The following is a 25118-nucleotide window of genomic DNA, read 5'->3' as shown; positions in this document are numbered from 1 at the left end:
GCCCGAGGCAGGATTCGAACCTGCGACCGTAGCAGTCGCGCGATTCCGGACTGAGCGCCATAACCGCGAGACAACCGCGGCCGGCTGCACCTTTTACTTTTATCTGTGAAGACATTTGAAATCAGCTCCGTATGAGGTTAAAATCAACAGTGTAACCCATCTTTGACAGGGATGTGCCTCTGTTGACCCACATATCCTGTGCCGGGTGCAGTAGGACAGACAAAAAAAGATTTCATTGTGAGTGCAGTGCAGTGGAGGTCATATTGAGAATATGCTGTAATGCCGACTCTGACTAGTGTCCTACCAAGTGAGATGGCGCAGTGGTTAGCAGAATGGACTCTCGCATTCGGGAGGACGGCGATTCAGATCCGCGTCTAACCATTCTGATTTAGGTTTTCTGTGATTTCCCTAAATCGTTTCAGGTAAATGCCGGGATGGTTCCTTTGAAAGGGCACGGCCGATTTCCTTCCCTAATCTAATGGGACCGATGATCTCGCTGACTGGCCCTCCCCCGAAAACAAACAAACAAAGTGTTCTAAAATGTACAGTTCGTAACTCCTATACAAATAAACATATCTTAAAACAAATGTCACATGTGTATTCCTGAGAAAGATGTGTCCCATGACCTCTTCCCCATTTGAAGCGTGTATCCCAGATCCAAGATGGAAGAGATCAAGATGACCACCGCTGTCGGGCAGACAGCAAGACTAAAGAAAAATTAAGACACGTTCATTACATTCGTCGCAGGTTCGAATCCTGCCTCGGGTATGGATGTGTGTGATGTCCTTAGGTTAGTTAGGTTTAAGTAGTTCTAAGTTGTAGGGGACTGATCATCACAGCAGTTGAGTTCCATAGTGCTCAGAGCCATTTGAACCATAACATTCGTCGACCTGGGAAAAAGGGCTAGACAATGTCAAATGGTGCACAATGATCGAAATTCTGAGAAAAATAGGTGTAAGCTATGGGGAAAGACGGGTAATATAGAATTGTACAAGAACCGAGGGGGAAGAGTGAGATTGGAGAACCAAAAACGAAGTGCTCGGATTAGAAAAGGAAGGAAGGAAGGAAGATTGGGTTTACCGTCCACATCAAGGTCATTAGAGATGGGGCACAAGCTCGGATGGTGGCAAGGATGAGTAAGGAAATCGGCCGTGCCCTTTCGAAGGAACCATTCTGGCAATTTGCCTGGATCGATTTAGGGAAATCACGAAAACCCTAAAACGATGGCCGGGTGTAGGTTTGAACCGTTGTCCTCCCGAATGCAAGTCCAATACGTTAACCACTGAGCCACATTGGTCGTATTAAAGGATGTAAGACAGGGATGCAGTCTTTCACGCCTGCTGTTCAAGCTATATATCGAAGAACCAATTATGGGAATGAAAAAGAAGTTCAATACTAGAATTAAAATTTAACGTGAAAGGATATAAGCGGTAAGATTCGCTGATGACATTGCTATTCTCAGTAGAATTGAAGAAGAATTATAGTATTTGCTGAATAGAATTAACAGTCTAATGCGTAAATGAGAGTAAATCGAAGAAAGACAAAATTAATGAGAAGTAGCAGAAATGAGAAATGCGAGAAACTTACCACGACTGGTGATCACGAAGTAAATGAAGTTAAGGAATTCTGCTACCTAGCCAGCAAATTAAACACATGATCGAAGGAGCAAGGAGGACAAAAAAGGCAGACTAGCACTGGCAAAACTAACACAGATTTTAGAAATTGGAAAAAATAAAATAAAATGGCACACGCTTGAACCAAAGATGTATTTCCGTCGTGTGTTTTTGGTGACGTTACTTGCAACAAGTAATGAGTAAATTGAACTAAATTAGACTATTACCTCTTTTCAGACATACCCGAGGTGTAATTCAGTCACATTTCAGACACATACCTTTATTAGCGCTCCCGCAGTGTGAGATGTGGTGCTACAGAAGAACGTTGAAAGCTTGAATTACATTCACTCTCAAGCTGTACTATTGCTCCGTGCGAATTATACTGTTTATAAGAATTTTTTTAATTTGCCATTTAAAATAAGGCTTGCAGAATGCAAGTGTTTGTCATGGGCACACCTCATTTTGGACAGAACAGTTCTTCGGATAGAGGGCTTAATTACTTTTTTAAAAAATCGGAAAATATTGCCCAGTAATCAATAAATAATGTGCAGAAAGATTTACGTTGGTTGCTTCATAAGTTTTCCAAAATATCGTAAAAACCGCTTTTTTATGGGGTGACTAATGAGACTGGACCCTTAATACAAAGAGAAGATATCAGTTTTAATTTTCCTGTCGAAAAAATCAAGCTGCGGCAACTAAACATAGTCTACCGAGCGAGGTCGCGCAGTGGTTAACACAATGGCCTCTTAATTCGGGAGGACTTCGGTTAAAACCCGTGTCCGGCCATCCTGATTTAGGTTTCCGGTGATTTCCCTAAATCCCTTCAGGCAAAGGCCGAGATGGTTCCTCTGAACGGGCATGGCCCACTTCCCTCACCATCGTTCCCTAAACCGATGGGAGCGATTGTACCACTAACATATATCACTCTAACGTGAAACACACCGTCTGAGAGGATTTCGAAGATTGACCGCGCGTGTGTCTAACGGTCAAAGGTATTCGACTATAATTCTGAATTTTGTGAAATTAACAGAAAAACCAAACGGACTTTAACCTTGGGAATTACTGAAAGAGATAAATGAATAAAAAAAAATGAACGGTCGGCAGCCAAATTAGGCACGTTAATTTGGAAATATATGTTTAAGAAAACTGAATATTGGTTATTGAAGTTACTTTCGTATAGATTTCCCTTTGAATAGGAAACAGTACACAAATTGACACAGTACACTCTGAAGTCTGAACTGTACATAGCAGCAGCTACCAAAGACAACATACCAGCAAATTATGGGAAGTAATTTTGCACCAAGCTCGTACTAAAGACAACTACACTCAAGAGAATTACTTAATCAAATACTGAAATGTTACTGCATGAAGTGCAGAACTGAATTTGGTCATGAGGGGCTTATATCTTAACTGACATGAAAAAAAACGTAAATAAAGATGAATAATCATAAATACACAAACAAACTCCTCTACCTATGGCAGTTTTCCTTAGTAACAGTTCAATTTTTTCCTAAGTGGTGGAGGAAATGATGGGGACCCATAAACTAGTATAGTTTCACTAGTGAACACTCTTTGATTTTTTACAGTTGTAAAGACTAATTACAAAAGCTAATCATCAACTTCACTTGGAGTAGTTCATAATTTACTTTGCAAGACAATGAAATACAACACTGGTCTTAATTAACTTCAGAAAAGGAACCAATCATGATAGAAATCATGAACCACAGTATTTTTGAAAATGAGCGTAACTTATTTGCCTTTTTATCACCTGTGAAGCAGGTAGTCTAGACAATAATATTTACACATTCTTGCACTGTAAGCCTACAAAACTATATTTTGTAGTAAACTAAGGATACTTTACCAAAACTCTATCCAACTTCACTTTTGTGGTTTTAACTAACTTTTACTACTCCTTTTACATTAGACAAAAAATCACTTTTAAACACCTGAATGCAAGAATTGTTCATTTAAATCAGGATACTCGGTTTTAGTAGCACTTAGGTGAGGACCCTGCATAGGTTCGTGATCAGGATAGAAAATATGGTTCCGGACACGAATTAGTTTTTTGTGATTGTTATTGAAACAACACACAAATTAACTGGACCATGCCCATATACAATAGTGAATGTACGAAGTTTGTGAAGCAGTGGCGAAGCTTGGTAGCAGGCGACATGGCGGCTAACTGTACCCATGGCTCTTGATGTTCGAATGCTCTATAAAATCTCTTCTTGGCGCCGGATTTTCAACATATTAGAGTTATTCCTTTACGCCGAGAATACCAAATAGCCAGATCCACATCCGAGGCAAATCCTTCATAAAGCAGCTTCCAATTGGCTCCCTTAGCACCGTCGAAGTGTACCGTGCTACGGCTAGGCACATACTGCCTGCCATTCGCACAAAGCAGCCACTCAGTTCGACCGCCAAAACCACCTTTTACATCCCGCCATGTCACTTCCGTTGCGGAAGGACTTCCCTACAGCGATTGCATGTTACAAATACAAGTGGCCATAGCATGAACCAGCTTTCAATAAACATTTTCTTTTTATTAACATTCACATATTATAATTTATCACTTTAACATAACGTTTTGCTTTTTCATATATCGTTACAGGACTAATTTTCTTACCATAGGTCAAGGAATTTAAGTTACACAGAACACACACTTCATAATTACAGATACACACTTAATATAAACCTACTTCTCGTCAATATAAGTGCTGCACGGTGACTCTGCTGTTTGGTCCCCTCTCCCAAACCAACCAACCACTACAACTACTAAACATATTAAGTCTGCAACGCGATAGGTTCTTCTTGACATCAGATGGTTGGCGAAGATCTTGGCTGTATTAGTCTGCATTTTGGCTATCGGGAAATGTTACACCACGATAATAACTTCGTCTTCAAACCCGATAGACTTGCCACCGAACCGTTTCTTCACCCAAGGAAAGGAGGAAGGAGTGACTGAGTGTCATCTCAGGAGAATAACGGGAATGTGCCACAACTTAACAGTCCAAATAATCAGCTTGTGTGACTGTTCCTGCGGAGAACGTGCTGGGCTGAGATGCTGGAGCAGAAACCCCTCTTCGGACAGCTTCCCGAAACCTCGTCTGTAGCATAGTCATGCAACGTTTCGCCCCTTACTAGAATGTCTTAGCACCACACTATGACAGTACCAAACAACATTCAGCACCAGCTTCTATGCTATGACGTTGGGTCTTGCCCTTTTTAGGTAGTATTTGGTGCATGCATCCCCACTGATTGTTCTGCTCCTTTGTCATGGGTCTTAGCATGCATCCATGGTGATTACGTGGTCAAAGAAGCTATGTAGATTGGCCTGACACAGATTCAAGATTTCCGCCTTGGTTAGGCGGAGTTTTGGACTGGGTGTGAGTAGTCGCGGAATCCAGTGAGCTACCTTTGACATGTTCGTAATGTCGTGAAACATATTAAAAATTATACTATGACTCAGTTTCACTCTTTCCCTTTCGCCTCGTTTCTGAATCTCTGGTTTTCAAACCCCAGAGTCTCCACTTCTCTTGCATGTCTCGGTCATCCACACAGAGATGGTGTGCCACTGCACATTTCGTCAGTCGGACTTACCTAACCACTGTATCATATGATGCTCCGTTGTTGGCAAACGGCTCCAACAACTCGGCGTATATTGATGCAGCGTTGTTCCCCTTCAAATGGAGCGAAAGTAGTAGCGCATGTTACTGCTCTTTATAAACGATCTCCGCCAGTTTTTCGTGGTTCCTCTAGCGACATGTGCGACACAGTGGGGCGGGGTCTGAGTGTGTACCAGGACAGCGAATGTGTACCTGCAAACCAACACAGTGTGTCACGTAACTGCATTTTTTGAGGCGAGGATTAGAACGTTGTGGCTATTCCCTTTATGTTTCTCTGAACATAGAAAGGTCATATTCGAATGGTGCGATTCTGTTGTGTCAGTATAGCTCATTTGTTAACTCTCGTATCTCTTGTGATCTCCGCAAGATGATCATTTATTTGACTAATCACTTCTTTGACAAGTTATGGTTAGTAGTGGACAGAATATTTTGCATTTGTTGTATTTGTTATTGTCCTCAGCCCTGAGGTTGGTCTTACACAACTCGCCATGCTCTTTTATTCAGTGCAGTTCTTCTCATTTCTGCATAAGTTCTGTTGCCTACATCGGTTTGAACCCGATTATTGTATTAAAGCCATGGTACCATTGTACAAAATATTTACTCACCCACTTCTCCAGCTGCCAATTTGATCATTCATTTGTGCAATAAGACTTACCCTCTAGGACTGTTTCTTTGTTAGTCTATTTGTGCTATAAAGCCTTTCTCCCACTCAATCGGTTTGTATCTAGCACTACGTTTCAAAAACTCCTTATCTTGCCGGTTCTGCTTATAGTCCTCGTTTAGCGTCCGTTTAAAGCTACTTTCAGAGAAGACTTTGTAGTACTAAATGTATCAAAGTTTGTACTTTATCGGCTCTATTTGTCTAAGAGGAAGGAAGTGTTTAATAATCACACTTTGGCCCTGTGCCAAAACACTTACTCCTACGCTTCTATCATGAATACAACTCGGGGTCTGGTAACGGAAAATACACTCCTGGAAATGGAAAAAAGAACACATTGACACCGGTGTGTCAGACCCACCATACTTGCTCCGGACACTGCGAGAGGGCTGTACAAGCAATGATCACACGCACGGCACAGCAGACACACCAGGAACCGCGGTGTTGGCCGTCGAATGGCGCTAGCTGCGCAGCATTTGTGCACCGCCGCCGTCAGTGTCAGCCAGTTTGCCGTGGCATACGGAGCTCCATCGCAGTCTTTAACACTGATAGCATGCCGCGACAGCGTGGACGTGAACCGTATGTGCAGTTGACGGACTTTGAGCAAGGGCGTATAGTGAGCATGCGGGAGGCCGGGTGGACGTACCGCCGAATTGCTCAACACGTGGGGCGTGAGGTCTCCACAGTACATCGATGTTGTTGCCAGTGGTCGGCGGAAGGTGCACGTGCCCGTCGACCTGGGACCGGACCGCAGCGACGCACGGATGCACGCCAAGACCGTAGGATCCTACGCACTGCCGTAGGGGACCGCACCGCCACTTCCCAGCAAATTAGGGACACTGTTGCTCCTGGGGTATCGGCGAGGACCATTCGCAACCGTCTCCATGAAGCTGGGCTACGGTCCCGCACACCGTTAGGCCGTCTTCCGCTCACGCCCCAACATCGTGCAGCCCGCCTCCAGTGGTGTCGCGACAGGCGTGAATGGAGGGACGAATGGAGACGTGTCGTCTTCAGCGATGAGAATCGCTGCTGCCTTGGTGCCAATGATGGTCGTACGCGTGTTTGGCGCCGTGCAGGTGAGCGCCACAATCAGGACTGCATACGACCGAGGCACACAGGGCCAACACCCGGCATCATGGTGTGGGTAGCGATCTCCTACACTGGCCGTACACCTCTGGTGATCATCGAGGGGACACTGAATAGTGCACAGTACATCCAAACCGTCATCGAAACCATCGTGGGTTCGGCAAGGGAACTTGCTGTTACAATAGGATAATGCACGTCCGCATGTATCCCGTGCCAGCCAACGTGCTCTACAAGGTGTAAGTCAACTACCCTGGCCAGCAAGATCTCCGGATCTGTCCCCCATTGAGCGTGTTTGGGACTGGATGAAGCGTCGTCTCACGCGGTCTGCACGTCCAGCACGAACGCTGGTCCAACTGAGGCGCCAGGTGGAAATGGCATGGCAAGCCGTTCCACAGGACTACATCCAGCATCTCTACGATCGTCTCCATGGGAGAATAGCAGCCTGCATTGCTGCGAAAGGTGGATATACACTGTACTAGTGCCGACATTGTGCACGCTCTGTTGGCTCTTTCTGTGTGCCTGTGGTTCTGTCAGTGTGATCATGTGATGTATCTGACCCCAGGAATGTGTCAATAAAGTTTCCCCTTCCTGGGACAATGAATTCACGGTGTTCTTATTTCAATTTCCAGGAGTATAGTTGACAGCGGCAGAACAGTGCTAGGAAAAGAGTGAAGAAGACAGTGCCTGTGTGAGAGGAATATAAAACACGGAGAAAGTGAAAATTGGTGAGAGCCAGTGATAATGAGATGTATAATCTATGACAATGACAACGAGAAAGAGAGATATCGTAAGAGTGAGAAGAGAACCGGCAGTGATCGGAAATGAATGAGATAGCAGCAATACGAGAGCTATAGCAAGACTGTGACAGTGAGGAGACATTAGTAGGAGAGAACGAACGATACTGTGGATACCGTGGTAGTGAGACAGGAGGCAGTGCCGGTTACAGAGACACAAAGATGTAATGAGAACGACTTGGGCTGAGTGAATGAGTGAGAATGAGCAAGTGGGAGTGGATGAGTACGAGTGACTCACAGTGATGGGCTAGTGGATGTGAGCGAGAGAGGATTCAGAGGTGGGTTGCATGTCAAAAATAGCGTGATTATATTCGCATGCTAAATTTTTTGGGAAAATGTTTAAGATTGCTGGGGAAGGTAGAATGAGTCAGCTGGTGCCCAACTTTTCAGTTAGAGTCTTTTACACAGGACTATATTCGTATTTTTTGTTCTCTGATAGGAGCAATTTTCCCCCGGTTCAGGTTCAATCATAAATGCAGGACATACAGAAAAATGACATCAATAAATAGTCATGGCTTAGTTGCAGAGCGCACAACTAGGGAAAGGGCGTGTCACAACAAATCGACAAGTTACCCAACCCGTATTGCCATACCGAATTAATTCGCGCCAGGAGATAGATAACCAATGAAGTTTTCCAATGTGGACTGCTGTCCTTGCTGCCCAGGAAGGGTGAACGTCAGGGACTTTAGTGAATTGCAGGAACGTACTGACGTTTTCCGTATCAAAAAGATGCCTTTATTTAGCACCTGTAACGAGCGTTAGAATTGTTTTTTGTATGTCTTGTTTTAATGCAGTCGGCTTCTAAAATTCCGCACGTACTTCCTAATAACTCTTCATCTTTTTTATTTATAGCTAATAATGAAATTTATTCTAGTTTCCTCATTATTACTTGATTTAACGCTACTGCTCTTCTATCCCATTGTTTTACTCTTGTTACTGTTTATTTTATAAAATATTTACCAAGAACTATCCATTCAGTTGATCTAAGTCTTTTATGCCAGAATTACAATGTTCTCGCAATGTAGATTTTGTTTCTTCACTCTGATCACTAATTCCTTTTGCAGTTTCCTCACTGGATTCGTATACTGCTTGCTGTATCTCCAAACTGATGCGTTACCACCTTGATTCGCTTCCTTTGTCAATTTCAGCCTCCCTTTCGGGTCTGTTGAATTTTCTAGCTCCAAGCTGGTCTCGGTATAAGTTGCAGAATACGGTACTTATATTTATCTAATTAATACCATTTAGAGGTGCACGTCCTTAGGTTCTTTTCGCGTTTGAGAGTGCTTTTTTTTATGGGACAAATATATGCTGTACACTTACATATATGCCGATGTATGTACTAAGAATGATCAGGTGCGTTTCTCTGGTGTTTCAGCACATATTTGCAGTTTTATATTAGCGACGTGTTGCTGGAATCAGCCCAGACAACTATTGCTCACGACATATTTTCGTGTGACGTCTAGCGTCAACGGGAAGATTAGGTTATTTCCCGTTACAAACAAAAAAATTTCAAAACGAAATTTTGTGTGCCGTTTCGGTATTAAGGTCCCAAATTAGTCTACCCTTTGATATTTTATCAATAGTTATGTATGAGCAGTAAAACACGAAGAACAGTCAGTACTCCAGCACGCTGCCCGCTATGCTACGCAACAGTGCTATTCAGTCGCTGCTGCAGTACTCAGGAGCATTTCTAGTCAGCAGAGAGAATGTCTGTGTTGGCCTCTGCTACTATATGGAAATGCACAAGCAACGTATTGTTTCAGCTTGCTATAAACATCGTCATGTACCATGCAGGAATCTAAATGTGTCAGAAACTTACCTGGAACGAAGGCAACAACAGTTATAATTCGATACCCCCTTCCATGGTAAAAATGCTTTGGTTACTGTAAAATCTTTCATTTCCTCATGTCTCTACCGGCATTTAACTAACTGCACTTTATCAAGGTATCTTGTAGAACACAGTGGCCATTAGGCGTGTAAGAATCTGAACACATGCAGGGTCGATCCACGTATCGATAAACTTAGAGCCTGTCTTTATGAATTCAAAGATCTTTTCCAGACACCAAAAGACTAACACAAATTGCGTTATCTAACATCACTGTGTTTTTCGTTGTTTCAGAGGCCGTGTAAGGAGAAACTATCAATAACACTATAATAACCAATGACAATAAATACCAAGTCTATCCCATGTCAGTTCAATCCATAAGATAAACAGTAATGTGTTTGATGCTATTGCTTTTACAAGAGAACATGTGACTCATTGTTAATGTAGCATCCTGTTAGATGTGTGTGATAATAAAGAAATAAATCACATACAATAATTGTTAATTTAATGTTTACCATACACAATAGTTTCACTTAGTTCAAATATTGTTTCCTTCATAATCTAAGTCTTCATTAAGATGAACTCCTTTTTGTAATGTTCGTTCTCATTTGTTTCTTAATGTAGAAATTTCTCATCTAAGTAACAATTCTGTTCTCATTATTTCTAAAATTTATTAATTTTTATTGATAATAAAGAATTGGTAGGGTTAGCAATAAAATATATATTTTATAATACAGCTTCTGTGTAGTAGTACATGGCTTTTTGTAAATGTAATTCACAATATCTCATTATTCCGGATTAATTACAAAGCTATTCTTTCGATTAAATAATGACATGAATGCCAGCAACAGAATGCCAACCGGGCTGGGAGTTACAGCAAAAACGACAGTGATACGAAAGATTAAACCCGCTCACTATAGTTCACTTACTCTCGTAAAATAACACGAATGTGGCTGCAAAACTTAACGATTCATTCTACGGATTGAACACACTCAGCAGTGTGATGCACTGTCACTTCCCGTGACATTTCGGCGTCAGTCTGACAATCACTAAGTCTACGGATTCACCTTTCCTCACCTAGCTAGATCTGAAGATGAAATGTTGTAGGTGGATTACAAAAGTCAATATTATGCTAGCATGATATTTTGTTAAAATCGGTAACTAGTTTAGGCTTTGCAGTCACCATCATGTCTAGAAACTGACAGAAGGCGAAGCACAAATTAGTTATCAGTTTGAATGAAGTCGTATGAGACGAACACATTGACATTTATAATTCAATGTGAAACAAAGGTTATCGGTCTTCTCCGCAGGTCAGAATCCTCCCCCTGCAAAATGTTTTACTTGTCGCTGGCTTCGAAGCAGCTATCCCAGCAGTGGGAAAAATTTCTGTTTACAGTTTTCTGCCATCAGTCTTTCGACTGCTTTGATACAATTTGGCACGATTTCATGTCTCGCACAAATCTCTTCATCTCAGCTATAGCCAACGTCCACAAGTATTTATTGACTGTATCCCAGCTCTGTCTCCCCCCCCCCCCCCCCCCCCCCCCAACAACTTTTCCCTCTAATGCCGTAGAAGTTACTTCAAGTTGTCTTAGGGAGTTTTTTATCTCCTTTACCTCCTTCTAAGGTGTTTCACATATTAATATTCTCGTCGAGTGTGTAGAATAGCACACCATATTATAGTCTTTAATTTCCAGCGTATTTCGAACGTTTGGTTGCTCTTCATTTCTGTTTTTACCATTATCAATGATTCACTTCCGCACAATGCATTGCCCAACATATATATTCTCACAATTTTTTAATAAATTAAAGCATATATTTGATAGGAGTAGACTTGTCGTGAGGAATGCTTTCTTTGCCTGCACTAGTATAGTTCTTACGGCCTTCCTGCTCCATCCATATACAGTATTATACTACCTAAAACACTGGAACCAGAATAACTTTAGTTAAGAAACTACTTGCTTAGAAATACATTAGTCAATTTAAAGTTTGCTGAGGGCCAGTGTTCGCAAGACGTTACTCTATTCTCACTCTCCAGAGAATTTAATGGACCGAATTATAAAAGGCTCTATTAATTGTGCCATTTATAATTTTCACTGTTAATTGAACAATTCAATCTGCACAGTACTACAGTCTTAATGAAGCACTTACTTTGCTCGGTGGCGCTATAGCTACAGTTAACCATTCTGCATTATGATTAACAATGTTTCATTCCGTCACTGATAGACTTGGTATGTGAAATGAGTATGAAGACACTTTTGAAAATTCGCACCGCACAGATATCTAAATCATTTTGCAATTCATTTTGGTCATCTAATGACTTTACAAGACGGTAAATGACAGCTTCATCTGGTACTGAGATTGTCTCCTACGTCGTTAATATAGATCAGGGCCTATAACACTTCGTTGGGGAACGTCGGATGTTTTACTTTATGACTTTCCGTTTATTACTACGAACTGTAATCTTTGTGACAGGAAATCAGGAATGCAGTCGCACAACTAAGGTGATGTTCCATAGGCACGCTGTTTGCCTAGAAGGTGCTTGTGAGGAACGGTGCCAAAAGCCTCCTAAAAATCTAAAAATATGAAGTCAATTTGACATTCCCTTGTCGATAGCACTCATGAAGTAATGAGTATAAAGAGCTACTTTTGTTCCGCAAGAACGATATTTTCTGAATCAGTGCTGACTTTGTGTCAGTAAATCGTTTTCTTCAAGGTACTTCATAATGTTCGAATGCAGTGTATGTTCCAAAACCCTACTGCAAATCGACGTTAGCGATATGGGCCTGTAATTCAGCGGGTTACTCCTATTTCCCTTTTTGGGTATTGGTGTGACTTAAACAACTTTCCAGACTTTAGGTACGGCACTTTCTGTGAGCGAGCAGCTGTATATACACTCCTGGAAATTGAAATAAGAACACCGTGAATTCATTGTCCCAGGAAGGGGAAACTTTATTGACACATTCCTAGGGACAGATATATCGCATGATCACACTGACAGAACCACAGGCACATAGACACAGGCAACAGAGCATGCTCAATGTCGGCACTAGTACAGTGTATATCCACATTTCGCAGCAATGCACGCTGCTATTCTCCCATGGAGACGATCGTAGAGACGCTGGATGTAGTCCTGTGGAACGGCTTGCCATGCCATTTCCACCTGGCGCCTCAGTTGGACCAGCGTTCGTGCTGGACGTGCAGACCGCGTGAGACGACGCTTCATCCAGTCCCAAACATGCTCAATGGGGGACAGATCCGGAGATCTTGCTGGCCAGGGTAGTTGACTTACACCTTGTAGAGCACGTTGGGTGGCACGGGATACATGCGGACGTGCATTGTCCTGTTGGAACAGCAAGTCCCCTTGCCGGTCTAGGAATGGTAGAACGATGGGTTCGATGACAGTTTGGATGTACCGTGCACTATTCAGTGTCCCCTGACGATCACCAGAGGTGTACGGCCAGTGTAGGAGATCGCTCCCCACACCATGATGCCGGGTGTTGGCCCTGTGTGCCTCGGTCGTATGCAGTCCTGATTGTGGCGCTCACCTGCATGGCGCCAAGCACTGACACTGACGGCGGCGGTGCACAAATGCTGCGCATCTAGCGCCATTCGACGGCCAACACCGCGGTTCCTGGTGTGTCCGCTGTGGCGTGCGTGTGATCATTGCTTGTACAGCCCTCTCGCTGTGTCCGGAGTAAGTATGGTGGGTCTGACACACCGGTGTCAATGTGTTCTTTTTTCCATTTCCAGGAGTGTAATTGCTAAATATGGAGCTATTGCGTCTTCATAATCTGAAAGAAACCTGACTGGTATACCATGTGGACCGGAAGCCTTTCCTTTATTAATTGATTTAAGCTGCTTTGCTACACCGAGGATATCTACTATGTTTCTCATCATCCCAGTTCTTGATTGAAATTTGGGAATATTTACTGAAACCCAATTCACACTTATCCCACATGACATACTGAATCAAGGCAGTCAGGTAGATGTCATACTTCTTGATTTTCGGAAAGCATTTGACTCAGTACCACACCCACTCTCATTGTCAAAAGTGTGATAATATGGGGTACCAACCGAAATTTGTGGTGGGTTGAGAACTTTTTGATATTGAGGACGCAGCACGCTATCTTGGATAGAGATTCTCAGGGAAGTGTGTTGACGTTCACGTTCTATATTAAAGATCTTGCGGATAATATTGATAGTAATCTCAGACTTTTTTAGATGAGCAGTTATGTATAACGAAGTACTGTCTGAAAAAGCTGCTTAAATATTCAATCAGATCTTGATAAGATTTCAGTGTGGTGCAAAAATTAGCAGCTTGCTTTACGTGTTCAGAAATTTAAAACTGTGCACTTCACAAAACGATAAAAGATAATATCCTATGACTATATATATCAAGGAGTCAAAGCTGGAATTGGCAAACTCAAACATCTTGGTTTAACACTTTGTAGAGATATGAATACTGAAACATGGACTGTGGGAAAACCGGAACAGAAGAGAATCGAAGCATTTGAGATGTGGTGCTATAGACGAATGTTGAAAATTAGGTGGACTGATAAGATAAGGAATGAGGTGGTTCTACGCAGAATCGGAGAGGAAAGGAATACGTGGAAAACACTGATAAGGAGAAGGGACAGGATGATAGGACATCTGCTAAGACATGAGGGAATGACTTCCATGGTACTAGAGGGAGCTATAGAGGGCAAAAACTGTAGAGGAAGACAGAGATTGGAATACGTCAAGCAAATAGTTGAGGACGTAGCTTGCAAGTGCTACTCTGAGATGAAGAGGTTAGCACAGGAAAGGAATTCGTGGCGGGCCGCATCAAACCAGTCAGTAGACTGATGACCAAAAAAAAGAGAGAGATATGAAATGGGATGATTACATAGTCTCAGTCGTATGTGAAACAGGTGGTACTTTGGTTTATTGGTAAAATACTGGAGAAGTGCAGTCAGTCTATAAAGGAGATATTGCACAAGCGTGTAGAGCCGCACCAAATCAGACTAACAGGGGATGTTGAACGTACACAGGGAAGGGCCAGCACGAATACTCACACGTTTGTTTCACCCGTGGGAGAGTGTCATAGAGATGCTAAAGAAACGGAACTTGCAGAATCTTGGAGATTTACTTAAACTATGCCGAGAAAGTCTAATAACAAAATTTCAAGAACTGGCTTTAAATGATGACTCTAGGAATGTACTAGAACCCCTCACATGTGACTGACATAGGGATCGTGAAGACAAGATTATAATAAATACAACACTCACAGAGGCATTCAAACCCTTCTTCCGACGATTCATATTTGAATGGAACGGGAATAAACCCTAATAACTGGTACAATGGAACGTACCCCGTGCCTTGCAGTTCACAGTGCTTTCCGAGTATATATGTAGATGTAGATACAGTAGGAGCCATAGCAGACAGGATTGTCAAGGGATACTGAACACATAAGAGTACAAAGAAGGGTAGCTCGTAGAGGCAATGGTTTGTTTCACCAATGGGAGAACATCGAGGAGATACTGAAAAAACTTAGCTGGTGGAAGTGTGGAGATGGAATAAAGTTTCCTGTGAAAGCTTACGTAAATGTTTCAAGAAGCGGGTATAAGTGAGCAAAGTAGGAGCATATTAAAGTCTGTTTTGAATTATCCAGTAGTGACAATACAATATTGGACTAGTTACAATTCGATGAATTTAATCAGTCATTATTTCCGCTCTCCACGTGGAAATGGAATTGTAAAAGACCTGACAGGCGGTACAATAGGAAGTATCCTCTGCCATGCACATCTTACCGGTTTGCAGAGTATAGACGTGGATGTAGTATGGTGGCGAGTAAATGATTTTATGTGCAGAATCACGTACTCTCCCTACATTGGAATTTCTATTGTGTAAGTGCACGCGGTAGTTGAGAGTGATGTGTCGTGGCAGGAGCTGGAGGCGACGTCCGGGGAGGACGGAGGCGCGACGCTGCGCGGCCTGCTTGAGGCGGCGGGGGCGGCGTGGCTCAGCCCGGCCGCCAGCCGGGTGACGTCAGACGAGGAGGCGGGCCGCCGCCTGGCGCCTGTGGCCGCTTACAGCAGCGTCGACGGCGAGGGCGACGTGCAGCTGGTGATCACCGCGGACGTCTCGCTGCCCCCGGAAGGTCAGGCACTGCAGTACACGCTATCAGGAGGTAGTTAGCTGGGTTACAACGACATCAAGGTAAATCTTACTCAAGAAAGGAAAGGGTCGCTAGAGACTGACCTTCATTTGATAAGAACGACGATGGAACTTTCTCAGATTTAGGGGAACACATGCAAACCTAAATCACTGTCGCCAGAGAAAGACTTGCCTAGCGCTCCATCCGAATGAGACTGTTGCTTCAATCGCAACCCGTCTCATTCGATGAATACACAAGTACAAGAAGCTGATCGTCCAGAAAGATAACACTCTATATGAAAGACGAGAGGATGAGGTTATGACTAAGAACAAAATGCAATTCCCTTGGCACAAAGTAGTAGCGGATGCTGAATATCATGTGTTAACAGTGACAATGCCTCATCAATGATGACACTTAACCACAATTTGATCCTCCAACGAAGAAATTCCTGATTTAGTTCCACATTACGTGTTCTGTTTCAAGTGGTTAGAAGTTACAATCTTGTGTCTGCTTTTTCTTTATGACGTGGCGCGTAAATTTTTCTGTACAGTCTGGTCACAGGAGAAAGATGTGACCTATTGTTCTACGTCGTTTCACAACGCTATGATACTTCAAGTTTAGCGATGACGACTGATGCGTTTCATACGTCATTGAGGGTATCAGTGGGTAGCGGATGCAGCATTTTAAGAAGAACTCAGACTCACCAAGGATATTAAAATGGGCTCTGTAAGTCCTGTGCAGTATAACGTTCCTTGCCTCGCAGCCCTACAATTACAGTTATATGAAACTAGTTTCTTTGAGTTATATTTTTGTGAATAATCGACAAATAGCCTTGTACTCCGTCGTCAGATCTGCCACAGATCACCACTTATCATGCTTTACAGAGCGAGAACGATCCCACCTCCGCATTCCGTGATAAGGCATGGGCGTCCAACACTTTCTCCTACTTGTGGTCACACCATTTCCATACTCACTCACAACAGAAGCACGTGAAGAGTCGGTCAGCTTCGCCCTTTCCAGGATGCTCGTACCCGGACGATGTGCCATTACAAACTGTCCTCTGTGGAAGTCACTTATCTCGGTGGAGTTCCTCACTCATAACCAGTATCGTTGCTAGAATCATTCCCGATTCGTCTATGCTCCACTTATACATTATCCTCACCGCACTCGATTTAGAATTGCTACCAGGCACCATTTAATCTCCTATATCTTGTCCCCTGAGAGATTCTTAGTGGAGCTGTGAACATACATGGTTCTTGTCCTCACACCGGGATACATACAAAGAAACACATATACTAAATTAATTTTTATCTTGACAATAATATTTCCTGTACAGATCTGAATTGTAGGATTGTATGATATCTTATGCAGTCGTGTCTGACATATACTGATATTTTTCCCAGTTGCCCTCGATAATAAGCCAAAAGCCGAAATCGCTACAGTGGCAATATCTAAAAATGTATCTATAGGGGCAATTACGGCAGTGTTATCAATTTAAAACTTCATTATAATTGTGATGTGCAATCGACGAAACAATTCTCAGTTGGGATTAGCACTTCATTTCGCCCAACCCGTCAGTCTTTAATGTGCCGAAGCTGAAAAGCCCACTCTGACCATTGGAGTACAGAATGAAAAGTACAAAAAGAACGTCCTTGGCATATTACGTGTCCCACATCGCACACGCAGAAACATTGGAACTGTAAGGCTATGTAGCGCGTCACTGCGTAGATTACCACTACTCTCGTTAGTGAGTGTTTCTGGAGACTAAAGTTCACAGCCACTGGTGCTGCGCCTGTCATCTTCTTCCATGTAATTGGGATAGATTCCACGTTTTCGTAAACATAATTGTCTAAAGGAGCTTGACGCATGGTTACGAGCGCCCAGCTGTCACCTGTCGCCCAAATATTATGAAATTTTTCACCAGTCTGAATTGCAAATTATATTGCTCAACGGACTGTTACCACAGGGCTCCTGTTCTCACTTCTCGTAACAGGGAATAAGTGCGATGCGGTTTTAGTGACATAACTCAAGTCTCACCCAAAAATGTCCTTCGTCTCCTTTAGTGATCCAGGTGTGCTTCATAACTCTGCTGTGGAATCAGAGCAGAGCTTATTTATAAGCGGTGCTAGCCAGTTTGTGGTTTGAACAATCGTCCGTAACAACGTGAGCAATGAGAAATGTAGATTATGAATATCGTGGTCGACAGAAACAATTTTAAAAAACTACTTACATAATATTCAAACATAAGCTTCAGCTATCAGGAGAGTATCTTGAATACAGTACATGGGATGAACCATCGTCTTTACTCTGGAACAAGATATGAATAGATACGTTGTCGCGCAGCTCATATAATTCTTAAGCAATGGAAGATTTTACGTGTTATTGAAGTTATACAAGAGCTTTTTTTCTCGACACGCTTATTTATACGCCTCATTATGTAAGGTACCCCCTGATTATTAGTATCACTTGGCTATTAAAAGTATGAGTGTCCCTGAGGATAAGACGTGAGTATTTGAGCCAGCAAAAATATGTCGCTTGATAAATATTTGTGTTAGTATCAGAATCGTGGTGCAATTACTCTTTTTTACGTATAAAAACCATTCCCAGAGGTGCTGCTTACTAATTTCCAGAAAAAATTTAGGTCAAATCTACATTGGACTGAATGCATATTTGCAGCCATAGAATCATTATCCAACATATGGTTTCAGTCTCTACGATCAGTCTCTACAATCCTCATGAAGATATTCTGCAATAAAAAGTGACAGATCAACGCAAAAATAAGCAGGAAGTACAGCCAATGGTAGTCTGTGGCCCGGAGTTGTGCAACAAAACAAACAGTGCGCCCCCAGTACCACGTGAGTAACAGAATGATTTAGACTCCGCCACTTACAGAATTCACATAAGCGAGAAAGACACTGTATAACAAGCACATAATGATTATGGTGGTCATTCGTCTCTTGACGAAGAGCTGAACTTGTAACGCTAGAGTTCCGGTGACATGACGTAAACAGCTAGTGAATTTTAAACAAGGAAGCTGCCATGGAACACTTCGGTGGCATCTACCTTTAGGTATTACTCGGTTTTGTCGCATGAATTACTATGAACGGCAGAATCATACCACCTAACACAACATGCGCTAACGAGGTTAGCAGCGTATTTAAAGACAAGCGTCGAGCAAGAACCCTGGTGAGAAGGTAATGGAACCAATACTAATTTACAACTAACTACAGCATTGAAATCAACTGATGACAGGTTGACCATTACCGATGTGGCGTGCGATTGACAGTCAATAGACTGAACACTCAGCTAAAACCCATGTATAATGCTGAGGGGCGAAATGGCCAGCCCAAACCACGTTTAGGGCAAACATGTAGTTTGAGAACAAAACAACCACTGAACAACAGGATGATATTGCAGCTTGCAGTACAAATGCCAGAGCCCCTATATAGCCTTAACGCAAGGCAGGACTGAAGCACACTAGTTTCTCGCTCAATTAAAGTTTCCAAAACAACCAAAACTAGCAGAATTCCCTTACACGGCAGACGTGCCAACATTTCCATTCGTACCCTAGAATCAACTAGCGCAACATAAATCATTGACACATTTCAGATACTATTGTAAAGGAACATACTTAAATACCTTTGTTTACCACAAGCCTAAATTCGTTAACAGATCAGGCTCTGTTATTGACGCAAATGAGGTAGCAAGTTAAGGTCTACAATTCTACTTTGCCATTTAACACGCGTCGTGACGAGGCAAGAAAGAACCCTGCTAATTAACTGAATGTCACTACTTGGATTCAGTATTTGACGATGCGCTCAAAATCAACAGACAAACGTGAGAGTCAAGTTTACACTCGCAAGCAGCACACGCAGTACACGAGTATAAAGTGAACATTAAATAAACTGCTCCTTATTGAACTATTTACACACCGACGAAACAAATAATCTTCACCGGATTACTGCAGACTCCGGAATCCCCAGTGGCTTGCAAATGGCGCAAATAATGGTCAAAACGTCTTACTTTAAGTCCGATGATATCCGTATGATAGGAGTTTCAACGGACAACCAGGACTCATCCCCTTGGATCCACCTGCGACCAAGACAGCAACATTGGCTGTTATCGCGGATTTAACGATGCGTCACACCTGACACGAGTCACGTCAAACCATGAACGAAACGGCGTGCCCTCCTGTCGGCTTCCAGACGTCCGCAATCATAGTCGCTGCTGCCGACCGACGCTCTCCAGCAAACACGGCAGGCAGCCGGCCGCAGCAACGCCACAGCGCCCTCTGGCTAGGGCAAGAAAACAGCAGAGCGCGAAGTGGGGATTTCAAAAGGAACGCCCTACAGCCAAGGAGGAAACGCAGATAACCAACCGTGACATTTCGTCACAGTGCAACAACGAAAGCATTTGTTAACGCCTTCTCGAAAGTACTATCTTTACATTGTTTGCAATTCTGCTTTGTCTCTAAAGACTTAGCTACTTGACTTAAATGTGCTTCCTTACAAGAGTCGTTCAGGAAAGCCCCACCGATAAACACAGCTCGTCTTAGCAATCCAGAACAAACCTGAAGATGGATACTTTTGCTTTTGGGAAGTGAGAGGAATCACATATAATAAGATGTAAATTGTACACTTGAGGGTTCATAGTGAGAGATGATATTGCCTAGGTCTATCTCTGGACACTTCTGATTTGTTTCGGGAGGTTGTCAACCTCCGACGCTAAGGTCGCTATTAGCAGGCACTTTCCTACCTTGTTCACTTGTGAGTGACGTGGTGTATCATTTGTTACTGTCATGAATACAACTTTGGCAGTTACGTGGTGCACAGGGTTAACCTGAATATCTGTTAAAAGAACTGTAGATACTGAACGTAATGATATGAAGCTAGGTGTTGTACGAATATACATCGATTTTAGTTCATGAGATTGAGATTCTCGGGTAATATCTTACGGATGGTTCCCAAAAGTACATTGAATGTCTTGATAAATGCAACTAGATTTCTGCCTGAATACGAAATTCGTTGGCAGCAGTAGGAAAAATGGTTCAGTTGGATGTTGGCTAAGGGCAGAATTGAAGAATTCTTAGATTTCAATGCATGCGCAACTGAGGTTGGATGACAGACACGTGTACACCATTCCATAATGCTGCAACTCCATGCCAGGGTTCATCGTCCATAGCTGATGGCGAATGGTGGCGTCACAGTCTCTTGGGAACCCGTGACCAGATGTTTTCAATGGGTGAGACATCTGAAACATGTGCTAACCAAGATAACAGACGAACAACATCTGTATCGAGGTAGGCCACGTGGAGAACATATTGTTTTGTGTTATATTGCTAACTGATGATGTCAAGGAAATCTCGAAATGAGGTACAGCCACCATTAAGATGTCACAAATATTATGGCTTCTTTCCAAATCACCTGCTGTGTGAACCGAGGTACTCCTGATATGTACCCAATGGCATTCCATACTATCTCCGCAGGGCTAGACTCATATGACGACAACGTTCTTTCTGTCGGTGCCTCTACAGAGGGATAAGTTGGTCGTGATGCTGTACACAGAAAGAGTATTTATCTGAAGATACGACGTGGCGCCACTTCTGTATCCACAGTTGTCATTAAGTGCACCTCTTTTGACGCGTCTGACTCTACTGAAACGCCACGAGGAGACGCAACAGTGGTCGTCGTGTTGACTGTACTGCTGCAGCCTCATCGCACTGTCCATGTAGAAACTTCTCTGTTTGTAAACAAGGCCTTTTCCCAACAGCGCGTGACACGACTGTAAGATGTGGAATGACGAGTAAGACCCTCGTAACCCTATACTGGGGAAAAAGTATCGAGCTAGGTCAGGACAGCACAGGCACAGCGCAGCAATCCATTATTTGGTTGAAAATTGAAAATTGTACAGACCTTGGAGTTAGGGCTCAGAAGTGACCGTAACAAATGAAATGCCTGCAGTCAAAATTACAACTACGTTAACCAGAGGTGATATTCAGTTGCAGGCGATGGCATCATGTTAAGTGCTGGGCCTTTATGATGAAGTCGAATGTAATCTGGCAGTGTTCCATCTTCATGGATCCTCCACACATTGATGCGTCCACCATGATGCAGAAATGTGACTCATCTGGAAACGCAACGTGGTATCAGTTCTGCGTTCAGTCTTGTTGTTGGCTGCACCAGTGCCGGGCCACCTCCCCCTCTTGCACACTCATGACCGCCTTGCTGACAGCCAGAGAGGCTCCAGACGACGTCGCACTGTCGGTACGGGTACTTGTCTTGTCGCAAAGAAGCTCATTTCCTGACGTAGCCACACGACCCTGCACGGTTTAATGAACAATGCATCTGCGTTATGAGGTGCTTCTCGTGTGCGGGCATTGAGTTCTTGCAATGCGTTTGCCGGCAGCTGTGACCGAGCTGTTCTAGGCGATTCAGTCCGGAACCATGCTGCTGCTACGGTCGCAGGTTCGAATCCTGCCTCGGGCATGGATGTATGTGATGTCCTTTGGTTAGTTAGGTTAAAGGATTTCTAAGTCTAGGGGACTGATGACCTCAGATGTTAAGTCCCATAGTGCTTGGAGCCTTTTTTTCCCCAAGGCGTTGAGTGCAGCTTTCCTAAGACCATCGTCATGTGTCATTCGTAAAATCCCAACTAGTGTGAGCGGTAATACCACGGGATACTGCACTACAACCTGTACAGGAGGAACGATCGTCATTCAGGGTTCAGGAGGAGGAGGAGGAGGATGTTAGTGTTTAACGTCCCGTCGACAACGAGGTCATTAGAGACGGAGCGCAAGCTCGGGTGAGGGAAGGATGGGGAAGGAAATCGGCCGTGCCCTTTCAAAGGAACCATCCCGGCATTTGCCTGAAGCGATTTAGGAAAATAACGGAAAACCTAAATCAGGATGGCCGGAGACGGGATTGAACCGTCGTCCTCCCGAATGCGAGTCCAATGTGCTAACCACTACGCCACCCCGCTCGGTCAGGGTTCATGGATATGACAGTAATGTTCATGTGGAGCGAAAAGGCCTAGTAAACATGTGCTTAAAATGTGCACCTTAAGCGCTATGAGCACTTGTTCAATAGAAGAGATGTGTTCCATGTTAGTGAAGATGAAGTCTTTATAGCTCTTAAGATATGCACTTTAGAGCCCACACTTATTGAACTTTTCTTCTTCTTTTGGTACGTACTGCCATCTTTCAAAAGACGGGCGCTGATGACCTCGGTGTTGAGCGCCCATAAGCCCGCCACCCCCCCCCCCCCCCCTCCCTCAAAAGACGGGAATCAAAGAGCTAGCAGTAAAAGAGATTTGTTTCACAGTATCGAAAATAAAGAAACGCTCATAGCTCTTTTGGTTATGCATTTTAGGGTCCATATTTACTAGACTTCTTTGCTTCGAATGATCGTTCCTGGCATATCCCTGAATACTGACCGTTCCTCATGACCGTATATCCCACTGCTGCTGTCGAATTGAGACATTTGGTGATAGACATTTCTCCTTCTTCCTGGAAGCATAACACAATCTGGTCATTAATAAGCTGATTCAAATACGATTTCAGAATGAAAAACCAGCTGTGTAATCTTTCTTTATACCGGAAATGTAAATATCATTACTACTACCCACCTTGTGCAGTAGTGCTGAAGTGCTAATCGGCACGTATGCTACCTAATGTGTACCAAGACGCAGCGCATAGAAACGGGATTTTTTCCAGGCTCGAACCTCGGGTTCCTTTGGTGACAGAAAGTGTTTTGGATAGCCCTCGGTCTATCTCTATACTCAGCAGAATGATTGGCTTACTGTAACTATCCTACGGTGCGCGTATTGAATATTACATATTCCTTCATGTTGAGAAAATGGAGCAATTGGTTGGTTCTTTTTGCATTCGATGTGGTATATGGTGCGTCTTAGGGGACTTATGAAGGCACCATTCATTTCATAGACGGTTCAGAAAACACGGTTATTAGTTACGAAAACCGAGGCGCAGTTTCCAAGGTAGCTATGCACTGCAAATGGCTGTTATTTTTACAATATACACTCCTGGAAATGGAAAAAAAAGACATTGACACCGGTGTGTCAGACCCACCATACTTGCTCCGGACACTGCGAGAGGGCTGTACAAGCAATGATCACACGCACGACACAGCGGACACACCAGGAACCGCGGTGTTGGCCGTCGAATGGCGCTAGCTGCGCAGCATTTGTGCACCGCCGCCGTCAGTGTCAGCCAGTTTGCCGTGGCATACGGAACTCCGTCGTAGTCTTTAACACTGGTAGCATGCCGCGACAGCGTGGACGTGAACCGTATGTGCAGTTGACGGACTTTGAGCGAGGGCGTATAGTGGGCATGCGGGAGGCCGGGTGGACGTACCGCCGAATTGCTCAACACGTGGGGCGTGAGGTCTCCACAGTACATCGATGTTGTCGCCAGTGGTCGGCGGAAGGTGCACATGCCCGTCGACCTGGGACCGGACCGCAGCGACGCACGGATGCACGCCAAGACCGTAAGATCCTACGCAGTGCCGTAGGGGACCGCACCGCCACTTCCCAGCAAATTAGGGACACTGTTGCTCCTGGGGTATCGGCGAGGACCATTCGCAACCGTCTCCATGAAGCTGGGCTACGGTCCCGCACACCGTTAGGCCGTCTTCCGCTCACGCCCCAACATCGTGCAGCCCGCCTCCAGTAGTGTCGCGACAGGCGTGAATGGAGGGACGAATGGAGACGTGTCGTCTTCAGCGATGAGAGTCGCTTCTGCCTTGGTGCCAATGATGGTCGTATGCGTGTTTGGCGCCGTGCAGGTGAGTGCCACAATCAGGACTGCATACGACCGAGGCACACAGGGCCAACACCCGGCATCATGGTGTGGGGAGCGATCTCCTACACTGGCCGTACACCTCTGGTGATCGTCGAGGGGACACTGAATAGTGCACGGTACATCCAAACCGTCATCGAACCCATCGTTCTACCATTCCTAGACCGACAAGAGAACTTGCTGTTCCAACAGGACAATGCACGTCCGCATGTATCCCGTGCCACCCAACGTGCTCTAGAAGGTGTAAGTCAACTACCCTGGCCAGCAAGATCTCCGGATCTGTCCCCCATTGAGCATGTTTGGGACTGGATGAAGCGTCGTCTCACGCGGTCTGCACGTCCAGCACGAACGCTGGTCCAACTGAGGCGCCAGGTGGAAATGGCATGGCAAGCCGTTCCACAGGACTACATCCAGCATCTCTACGATCGTCTCCATGGGAGAATAGCAGGTGGATATACACTGTACTAGTGCCGACATTGTGCATGCTCTGTTGCCTGTGTCTATGTGCCTGTGGTTCTGTCAGTGTGATCATGTGATGTATCTGACCCCAGGAATGTGTCAATAA

General features: G+C 44.0%; 1 protein-coding gene across 1 annotated transcript in view; it reads left to right on the top strand.

The window, feature by feature from the left end:
• The window catches only part of LOC126353850 (uncharacterized), a 233863-nt gene that overhangs the window by 188247 nt on the left and 20498 nt on the right, over positions 1 to 25118 (top strand). Inside the window, exon 7 of the mRNA XM_050003006.1 lies at positions 15531 to 15744. Within this exon, the coding sequence (XP_049858963.1) occupies positions 15531 to 15744 (214 nt within the window). The remainder of the gene's footprint in view (positions 1 to 15530; positions 15745 to 25118) is intronic.

The sequence above is a fragment of the Schistocerca gregaria genome, chromosome 3 (assembly GCF_023897955.1).
Source record: "Schistocerca gregaria isolate iqSchGreg1 chromosome 3, iqSchGreg1.2, whole genome shotgun sequence".
NCBI lineage: Eukaryota > Metazoa > Arthropoda > Insecta > Orthoptera > Acrididae > Schistocerca > Schistocerca gregaria.
This window is presented reverse-complemented; position numbering and strand designations above follow the sequence as displayed.